The 11,128-nt window shown below is 39.2% G+C and overlaps 1 protein-coding gene across 3 annotated transcripts in view; it reads left to right on the plus strand.

Annotated features, from left to right (window-relative positions):
• The window catches only part of Wls (Wnt ligand secretion mediator), a 100,872-nt gene extending 94,746 nt beyond the window's left edge, over positions 1-6,126 (plus strand). For 2 of the 3 annotated variants that reach the window (XM_021158504.2, XM_029475585.1), the window contains one exon: positions 1,470-3,258. In XM_021158504.2, the coding sequence (XP_021014163.1) occupies positions 1,470-1,579 (110 nt within the window). In that variant the 3' untranslated portion in view covers positions 1,580-3,258. Of the gene's footprint in view, positions 1-1,469; positions 3,259-5,543 lie in introns of those variants that run through there. The other variant, XM_021158505.2, reaches the window with a different exon arrangement.
• Positions 6,127-11,128: the final 5,002 nt, after the last annotated feature.

An 11,128-nucleotide genomic window follows, 5' to 3' on the forward strand; every position in this document is an offset into this window, starting at 1 on the left:
CCACTATGTTCATAGCAGCCTTATTTATAATAGCCAGAAGCTGGAAAGAACCCAGATGCCCCTCAACAGAGGAATGGATACAAAAAATGTGGTACAATTACACAATGGAGTACTACTCAGCTATTAAAAAGAATGAATTTATGAAATTCCGGAAAGAAGAAAGAGATGGTGGAAGGTGAGGGAGAACTGTCAGAACTTAATTCTCTATTTTTGGGTTTTGCTTGTTTGTTTGGGTTTGGTTTGTTTTTTGTTTGTTTGTTTGTTTTTTTCTTTTCTTTTTTTAAGCCAAAGTATTTTGCCTGTTTCTTTATGTAACCTGCAACATTATACACATTTTCAAGGAGAAAGGAATCTATTAAGTAAACACTACTCCTGTTATGGCCAAGGTTGTCTTTGCAATTCTGGTGAATGAAATGTGCCATCACTAGAAACTAACTTTTATATGATGGCTTATCTTAAACCCGGAGTTTAACTATATCCTTTAAACTAAGAAATGTTTTAGTTCTTGAGAATATTGTAGTTGTATAACATGAAAACCACACACACACACACACACTCCCATGCACATGCACACATTTTATGTTCTATTTTCCTATATTCTTATCGACAAATGTGTATATGTATGTACCTCTCACAGTTAAACTGAGCATTGATTTTGGGTGTTTTCTACTCTCATCTCACTAATTTGCTAGCTCATTTATATATAATAGTTGAGTAGTCACTAGCAGACTCTTATTTTGTTCACCATTATTTTTCCTGCTGATTAAGGAAAGGCAAAATATTATTCCATTTTATGCAAACAACTGTATTCTGAGTATGAATTCTAAATCTTGATATATATTGAGTCTTGGTGGGCAGGAGAAAATTTGGTATACATTTTTGGTTCTTTGTTTCTGAAAAAAGCTTCTAACTGCTCTTGGTAAATTAGGGTAGGCAGGTCTTGTTTGTAAGATGCATAGTCATTGTGTATGTTATCATCAGTAGCTGCTATCTGCCTATTCATCCCTGTACATCTGCTCTAGGTATCTTTTACTGACTTAGCCTACTGCATTGGCCTCAGATGCAGCTTGTAAGGCCACACTGTTGTATTATTATATACCTGTCTCTCCATGGAGGTGGGATTGATTCCCTTCCTTTTTTTCTGAGGCTCTTTTTCTACTTAGCTTCTATGATCATAGTTGGCTGAACCTTTGCCTGCTTTTATGCAGCTTAAATACGATTGGATAATAAGTATTTATAATAGCATTAAGTAAGGTAAGCTTTAATTAAATGTTAATAATACTATGAATGATATCAGCAATTATTTAACTCATATATCATGAATGACCTGTTTTTGTGCCAAAAGTGATTTTTAAAAATATATATATAACAAATTCTAAGCAAAAATGTTGAAAGAGCCTATCAGAGTAGAATGTGAAATGCTTCTCCTTCATCTTTGAACAAGTATAACACTAAACACCTTGTTTCAGGTGACCTGGGTGTCCACAGCGGGGAAGAACTGCAGCTCACTACCACTATAACCCATGTAGATGGACCAACTGAGATCTACAAGTTGACCCGTAAAGAAGCACAGGAATAGGAGGCTATGGTATGGCACTGAGCTGGAATTGTCTCTCTATCCAGCCTCTTCCCCTGGAGTAGAGATCCTACTATACAGAGCTCAGTGAAAAGTGAATACGTAGTGTTTCTTAGGTATAGTTTCTTAAAACAACAGATGGACATTTGTCAGATGACTTCCAATGGTGGCTGTTGCAAAAATTCTGCCGCTACTATACAGCACATGTTAACAAAAACTGATATGACACATTTCCTGTGATCATTGTTAATTAGTGACATAGCAGCATCTGTAGCAGGTGGGTTAGTAACCCTCACATAGAGGGGTATACTCCTTGGGATGGTTTGGGCCAATAGGGGCTATATTGAGTAGTTTATGACTTTTTTCTGCTTTAGATTCTGGGATATGTTTAAACATTCTTTGCAGTCCAACATTTGCTGATGTCATAGTCTTTTTACTCTCCTCCATGGGCACTTTTTTCTATTTATATCACCAAGTAGCCAACTGAGTTATTTAAGTTGTCAGTACAAATATGTCAACTTTTTAAAAAATGGATTACTATAAAATAACCAAACTTCATGAGAAATTTTATCTTACCAGAGGCATTTCAGCTTTGAAACCAAATTTGTGTATTTGATACTAATCTGTCTGTTTGTGGATTTTGGGAAATATTTGCTTAACTACCCAAATAGGATTTCCAGTATTAAATGGCCTTTGGGTCCTAAAAGCTTTTTTTAACTTCTTGCTTAAAATGTGTTTTCTTTTGATAAGATTCTTCAAACAATTTCCAAAAGTGTAAATCCAATCATTTGAATAAAATGGATCCAATCATTTGAATAAAATGAATTTAAATATCCTGTCCCAACAGTTCTCAGGCATACAGATTCAAATCTGCTTGGATCTTGGAGTACCCAGGTGCTGGCAGAAATAGCTTGAGTATTTCTGGAGGTGAAGGGATACCTTCTGTATCAAGTATTAAGCCATTCTAGGCCAGCAAGGAATGCTCACATACATGAGGAATCAGATGCTTTAGAACCGCATCCACAGCTCTCATTCCAGTACCCCAATAGCCTATGACATTGCTTTTGTTTGTTTGCTTTTTATTTTATTTGTGCCTTTTTCAGATGCTAAAGAAGCCACATGACATAGCAGATAAAATACTGAATTCTAAATTTAAAAGGCCGTTTTCTATCGAAGGTCTATCATGCTCTAGTTGTGTGATGTTGTTCAAGCTATCTGACATAACTATTCCCCAAATTACAAGGTAACATTCATAAAGTATAACTGTCTTCAGGGTCACAATGAAAAAAATAATTAATGTATCAGTTATACACCCATATAGATTAACTTTGCAGTCTAAAAAAAAAAATTCCATGAGAGTCTCATTGTTTAGGTAGCACTGATTGAAACAAAGTTTGTGGTATATTCTGTTTAATTAACCTACATGATAAACCCCATCCTGTGTTTTTCCTAACTTTGGCCAGAACCATGGTAAACAGTGACAGAGAAAACACTTAAGGATTGGATCTTGTCTTTATGCCTTTTTCTAAACTGGTGAATGTTAGATGGGTATGCGATCCATTGTACCCAACATTCACTTATTGATCTGCCACCTGAGTATAAAGGATCAAGTGTAGCCTGTGCCTCTGTTTCTATTAGAGCAAATAAACTTTAACACTATAGTTATCTCCCCTTCTAGAAAATGGAGTGAGGTGTCTCTATTCTTTGGGACTGGATAATAGTCTGAAAGAATATTAAAGTATTATTTTTCCCAGGGCCAAATGATAGAGAGTAAAGTATTAGAAAAGCCATAGTGGCTATGTAATTTATAGGAGGTTTGGGTAAAGTTAGGTGCCAAGACTAGATGGTATGTAGAAAGACACAAGATGAGCCTCCGTGCCCTTGAAGCCACAATATATATGATTTCAATGTCACAGTAAGAGTTACCAGTCTGGCTCAAATTTATACAAAGAAGTGATATGGGTAGAATTATCTCTGAAGCTAAGAAAGGGTTGATGGATCCAGCAATGAGCTCATAGGACAGAGCCAGTCAGCAGCAAAGGATGTGGAGAAGGGTGGATTATTTTGGAGATAAAACAGAGCAGACATGGTTTGAATGTTATGAATGTGAACTTCATAAAGAGGCAAAGAGCAGAGTCAAATTTCAGACCCTTGCTGAGAAGTGGACTAGCAGGTGCCTGGCTCAAGTAAAGATTCCTGAATGAAATGTCAATATATCCATAAATAGAAGAAGCCAAGATTAGCTCAAAAAAAGGACCTTCCTAGAATAGTTTATGGTTCCCTTCAAACGTTGCACTATCCCAGAAAGAATGGGCTTAGGGATAGCTCTAATGGGACTCAACTTCAGGAGCTCATGTTTACCCCGACTTTCATTTACAAGTCTCTCTCATCAAATCTAAAGACAATATGTCCTAGTGCTAATCCAATTACACAGTGAGTCACGTCAAACAGCATGACCTTGTGAATAGCAGTCAGTCTGCAAAGGAAGGAGCACCCTTTGAGCTGGGCAAACCTTTGGAAAACATCTAATATGATGGGGATGCAGAAGAATTCATATTTGTCTAGACTGAGTTTTAACTTACTTCCTGGAGGGAACTATGACTAGGGTGTTGATGGCAGACTTTGCCATCAACAATTCTTATTAAAAATGAGAATTATGCCTGGGCAGAGCATCAAAGCATCAATAATGTGTAGCCAGGTATGGCCACATTCAGTATGAGAGAAAAATGAGAAAGGTTAAGAAATAACATGTGGTTTTCAAAGAAGTCAAAAGCCAGAGTGATACAAACAAGGCAGAACTGAGCTGAGGCCAGGAAGCTTTATATAAGTGACTGGAGCATAATGGATGTGGTTTGAGGTATATGTGACATTCGTATGTATCAGGGGAAAAGTTGGACAGAGAAGCAGAACAGAGTCAATGGATAGACATGCTGGTCAACAAGAAGAAAGACGGTTGCTCTGAATGGAGCCAGAATAAAAGCACTGATTTTGAAATCTGAGACCAGGTATTAAGGAAAGACAAGGATACAATGAAACAACACCCTAAGAATACCAGTGATTTGGATCTAGAAACAAGCTGAGGACTTCACTCTGAAGGATTGAAAGTACAATTTCATTGCACACAATAGAGAAATTCTCAGTGGACAGTGGAAAAGAAAATTGAGGTTCAAAGGAGAAAGTTTACAATCCTGGGGGTGGGGGCCACCAAGAAAACCTAGCCAGCTCCAAGTATCCAAGAAATGCCTCAGAAAGAGAGAAAACTATGAGAGATGTGATCATCTCTGGAAAAAAATAGCTATGAGTACCTGTTTTACATACACATCACTACTAAAATAAATCTTACAAATACTAAAGGATATTTCAGAATTACAATTGTCTATCTATAAAATAAAATTCACCACCAGTATGTTTAACAAATACATAGAAAATAAAATCACTTTCATTTGGCTATCATATTGATTTTTTTTAATGTATGTTATGTCTACATTTTCCCCTTTGGAGAAGAGAATATTCATCAAAATGAAGTAAGTAGTTCCACCCATGACCCTCATGTGTTTTTATCATTTCTCAGAACTGAGAAAATTCATTCTAACAATTCAAGTGCCTGAGTTCAAGCCATATAGGGCCTGTGCAAGGAACTCTGGAAACTGAGCTCCTTGTAACATACAGAGTGAAACATGCAACTGCTCTTTAGCTCCTCCATTCTAGACTACCCTGATCACCGAGGCTAACAGAGGAAGTAGAAAGATTTGTGTGTGGAAGAAATAGGTACTGAGAAATAGGTACTATGTAATGAGATCTTGTATACTGCTACCTCATAAGTAGTTATTTTAGTGTAGGATTTTGATCAGGGAAAGTGAGTGAGTGAGTGAGCACATTTTTCTGATCCTTGTCTCACTCTGAATGATACATGGGCCAGTGTTCTCCAGAAATACCTTCTTGATTTGGGTTTACTTTCTTCCTGCAGGCATTCATCCTCAGGGCAGGTGATGAAGCCAAGTTGCTGGTACATGCTGACTCTCATGAATATGCTTTCGTATTTTTATCTCCCAGGATCATTTTTATCCTGACACGTTTACAAGAACATTTCTAACTTGTATAAATTTACTTTTACCATGTATTAGTTACTTTTATATTTCTGTGATAAAACACCATGAGAAATACAATTTTTAGGAGGAAAGTATTATTTCCATTTATTTTTCATGGTGGGGAGATGGGGAGGCATGTCAGCAATATGCAGTCATGATGGCACGAACAGAAAAGTGAGGGCTCACATCTCAACCACAAGCGCAAAGAAGAGAGAAAACTGGAAGTAGGGTATGGTTTTTAAACTCTCAAAACTGGGCTTCAGAGAAATACTAACTCAGCATAACTTCACCTCATAATGCTCCCCAAGCAGATATGCCAAATATATTCAAATATCATTTCTCATGTAAACTACTGCATTATTTCTTCTGAGAACTGAATGATTTCTTGTTATATAGAGATTTCTTGCTTTGTAACTACATCAGTATCCCCTTTTCTGCTGACATCAGAGGGGTCTTCTAGGGATGTTTAAACTATTATGTGTAAAGAGTTTTTTTTCTCACCAATGCAATTACTCTTTTTTTCAATTTTTTATTAGATATTTTCTTCATTTACATTTCAAATGCTATCCCCTAACCCTAACCCTCCCCCCCCCACCCACCCTGCTCCCCTACCCACTCACTCCCACTTCTTGCAGACCTTTCAGCTCCTTGGGTACTTTCTCTAGCTCCTCCATTGGTGGCCCTGTGTTCCATCCAATAGATGACAATTAGCATCCACTTCTGTATTTGCCAGGCACTGGCATAGCCTCACAAGAGACAGGGTCCTTTCAGCAAAATCTTGCTGGCATATGCAATAGTGTCTGTGTTTGATGGCTGATTATGGGATGGATCCCCAGGTGGGGCAGCCTCTGGATGGTCCATCCTTTCATCTCAGCTCCAAACTTTGTCTCTGTAACTCCTTCCATAGGTATTTTGTTCCCTATTCTAAGGAGGAATGAAGTATCCACACATTGGTCTTCCTTCTTCTTGATTTTCTTGTGTTTTGGAAGTTGTAGCTTGGGTATTCTAGGTTTCTGGGCTAATAGCCACTTATCAGTGAGTGCATATCAAGTGAGTTCTTTTGTAATTGGGTTTCCTCACTCAGGATGATATCCTCCAGATCCGTCCATTTGCCTAAGAATTTCATAAATTCATTGTTTTTAATAGCTGAGTAGTACTCCATTGTGTAAATGTACCACATTTTCTATATCTATTCCTCTGTTGAGGGACATCTGGGTTCTTTCCAGCTTCTGGCTATTATAAATAAGGCTGCTATGAACATAGTAGAGCATGTGTCCTATTACCAGTTGGAACACCTGGGTATATGCCCAGGAAAGGTATTGCTAGATCTTCCGGTAGTACTATGTCCAGTTTTCTGAAGAACCACCAGACTGATTTCCATAGTGGTTGTACAAGTTTGCAATCCCACCAGCAATGGAGGAGTGTTCCTCTTTCTCCACATCCTTGCCAGCATCTGCTGTCACCTGATTTTTTTATCTTAGCCATTCTGACTGGTGTGAGGTGGAATCCCAGGGTTGTTTTGATTTGCAATGCACTTACTCTTAGAGTTAGGAATGTCCATTAGTATTTGTATCAGGCCTGTCATTTTTAACTTTCCATTTTTGTACTGACTGTCTCTTCTCGTAGCTCCATGTTCACTCCTTCATAGTTTACAGTTTCCCTATTATTGCTGATTATCTTTAATTTTGTTTCTTGATCTCCCAAAATACTATACTTGTGGGAAGCCACATTTGCTGTTGCAGAGTGGCAGTTGGCTACTGCTGGCCACCACGCATACATAGGCAGTAAAGTTNAATCAGATGAGAGAGAACTTAACCAATCAGATGTAGGCATGCAAATGAGGTGGTAAGCATAACCCAAGCACAACCAATCCAGGTGTGAGACACGCCTCTCCTAGGCCTATATAAGCAGCACCAGTTCTGGGCTTGGGGTCTCTTCACCTCTACAATCAAGCTCTCCCAATAAACGTGTGCAGAAGGAGCCTGTTGCAGCATCGTTCCTGCTGGTGAGCCAGGGTGCGCGCAAGATACACTAAGAATACAGTAAGAATAAAACAGTGTTCTGAGTGGAATGGATTAATGTGAAAATGACCCTTCTTATATGTTGTGGTTTGAATAGAAATAACCTCTATAGACTCTTTGCCAATAGGAAGTTTCATTATTAGGAGGTGTGTCCATGTTGGAGGAAGTATGTCTCTGTGGACAGGTTTTTATGACTTATTTGTTCAAGCTACTCCCAGTGTAGCTCATAGTTGCTTCTGCTGCCTATGGATCAAGTTATATAACTCTCAGCTCCTTCTCCAGCACCACGTCTACCTTCATGCCTCCATGAAAATACTTGATTAAACCTCTAAAACTGTAAGCTGGCTCCAATTAAATGGTTTCCTTTGTAAGAGTCACCATGGTCATAGTCTCTTCACAGCAATAAGACACTGTACTAAGGGCCGATACTTAGAAAATTCTACTACATGTTTTATTATTTCTCATGACTTATGACCATGCCATCACTAACACACTTAGACACTTAAATGTTATCAATATTGTGTATTCAACAATATTTTTCATTTCTATAAGACATGATCTCACACTGCAGCCTATTATATACAGGAATCCTAATGTTTAGCTTCTTAAACAAGTGCTACATATGAGCCACCATGCCTGGCTCATATATTTTTATCTTAATTTTAGAAATTTACACTTGCTTCCAGTTTCCATCTCCACCTGTAGCAGATCCTCTGCCACAGGGCTCCATACCCAAATAGTGCCAGGAGGGAGCGAGCCTCCCAAGAGTGCAGACAGGCCTGTGAGTGCAGATAGGACCACCACTGCTGCTCAGAGGAACATGTCCAGAACCCTCAGGACACCAGAATTGAGGGGCTGCCTGGGACAAGAGTCTCACCCAGAGCTGACCCTGTTATACAGAGCTACATACACAAATACCACCAGGAGAGAGCTGGTCTCCTGGGAGTGCCTATACACTTGCAAGCACAGGTAAGTCTACAACTTCTCTTCAAATTCCTGGCCCAAGAGGAAACCTCACAGAGCCATCAGGACACAGGAACCAAGGATCAGCTGGGGACAAGATCCTGCTGATCTGCACCCCAAAACTGGCCCTGTACTATAGCTGTCCATACCCAAATTCCTCCCAGAGAGAACTGGTCTCCCAGGAGTATTGCCACATGGGCTTGCAGGAGAGACAAGCCAAAGTCAGAGACAGCAAGACCAGCTAACCCCAGAGATAACCAGATGGCAAGAGGCAAGTGCAAGAACATAAGCAACAGAAACCAAGACTACTTGACATCATCAGAACCCAGTTCTTCCACCACAGCGAACCCTGATTACCCCCAATACACTAGAAAAGCAAGACTCTGATTTAAAATCACATCTCATGATGATGATAGAGGACTTTAAGAAGGACATAAATAACTCCCTTAAGGAAATACAAGAGAACACAGGTAAACAGGTAGAAGACCTTAAAGAGGAAACACAAAAATCCCTTAAAGAATTACAGGAAAACACAACCAAACAGATGGAAGAACTGAACAAAACCATCCAGGATCTAAATATGTAAATAAAAACCGCAAGGAAATCACAAAGGGAGACAACACTAGAGATAGAAAACCTAGGAAAGAGACCAACAGAATACAAGAGATAGAAGAGAGAATCTCAGGTGCAGAAGATACCATAGCAAACATTGACACAAGAGTCAAAGAAAATGCAAAATGCAAAAAACTCCTAAACTATGGCAGAAGATACCATAGAAAACATTGACACAAGAGTCAAAGAAAATGCAAAATGCAAAAAACTCCTAAACTAAAACAGCCAGGAAATCCAGGACACAGTGAAAAGACCAAACCTAAGGATAATAGGTATAGAAGTGAGTGAAGCTTCCCAATTTAAAGGACCAGTAAATATCTTCAACAAAATTATAGAAGAAAACTTCCCTAACCTAAAGAGAGAGATGCCCATGAACATATAAGAAGCCTACAGAACTTCAAATAGACTGGACCAGAAAATAAATTCCTCCTGTCACATAATAATCAAATACCAAATTCACTAAACAAAGAAAGACTATTAAAAGCAGTAAGGGGAAAGGTCAAGTAACATATAAAGGCAGGCCTATCAGAATTACACCAGACTTCTCACCAGATACTATCAAACCCAGAAGATCCTGTTCAGATGTTATACAGACCCTAAGAGAACACAAATGCCAACCCAGACTACTATACCCAGCAAAACTCTCAATTACCATAGATGGATAAACCAAGATATTCCATGACAAAACCAAATTTACACAATATCTTTCCACAAATCCAGCCCTACCAAGGATAATAGATGGAAAACACCAACACAAAGAGGGAAAACTACACCCTAGAAAAAGCAAGAAAGTAATTTTCTTTTAATAGATAAAAATCAAAACAATCCTGAGATTCTACCTCACACCAGACAGAATGGGTAAGATCAAAACCCAGGTGACAGCAGATGCTGGCAAGGATGTGTTGGTGGGATTGCAAGCTGATATAATCACTCTGGAAATCAGTTTGGTGGTTTCTCAGAAAATTGGACATAGTACTACCTGAGGTTCCAGCAATAACACTCCTGGGTATATACCCAGAATATGTTCCAACATGTATTGAGGACACTTGCCCCACTATGTTCATAGCAGTCTTATTTATGATAGCCAGAAGCTAGAAAGACCCCAGATGTCCTTCAACAGAGGAATGCAGAAAATGTGGTACATTTATACAATGGATTACTACTCAGCTATTATAAACAGTGACTTCGTGAAATTCTTAGGCAAATGGATGGAACTAGAAAATATCCTGAGTGAGGTAACTCAATCACAAAAGAACAGACATGGTATGCACTCATTTATAAGTGGATATTAGCCCAAAACCTTGAAATACCCAAGGTACAATTCACAGACCACATGAAGCTCAAGAAGAAGGAATACCAAAGTGTGGATCCTTTGATCCTTCTTAGAAGTGGGGAACAAAATACTCGTGGGAGGAAATACAGAGAAAAAGTATAGAGCAGAGACTGAAGGAAAGGTCATCTAGAGACTGCCCCAGCTGGGGATCCATCCCAGATATTATTGTGGATACCAACAAGAGCTTGCTGACAGGAGCCTGGTATAACTGTCTCCTGAGAGGCTCTGCCAGAGCCTGACAAATACAGAGGTGGATGTTTGCAGTCAACCATTGGACAGAGCACGGGGTCTCCAATGGAGGAATTAGAGGAAGGACTGAAGGAGCTGAAGGGGTTTGCAACCCCACAGGAAGAAGAACAATATCAACCAAGCAGACTTCCCAGACCACCAACTAAAGAGTACACATGGAAGGACCCATGGTTCCAGCCGCATATGTAGCAGAGGATGGCCTTGTCAGGCATCAATGAGAGTAGAGGCTCTTGGTCCCGTGAAGGCTTGATAGCTCAGTGTAGGAGAATGCCAGGGTGGGTGGGTG

This window comes from Mus caroli, chromosome 3 (genome assembly GCF_900094665.2).
Source record: "Mus caroli chromosome 3, CAROLI_EIJ_v1.1, whole genome shotgun sequence".
Lineage (NCBI taxonomy): Eukaryota > Metazoa > Chordata > Mammalia > Rodentia > Muridae > Mus > Mus caroli.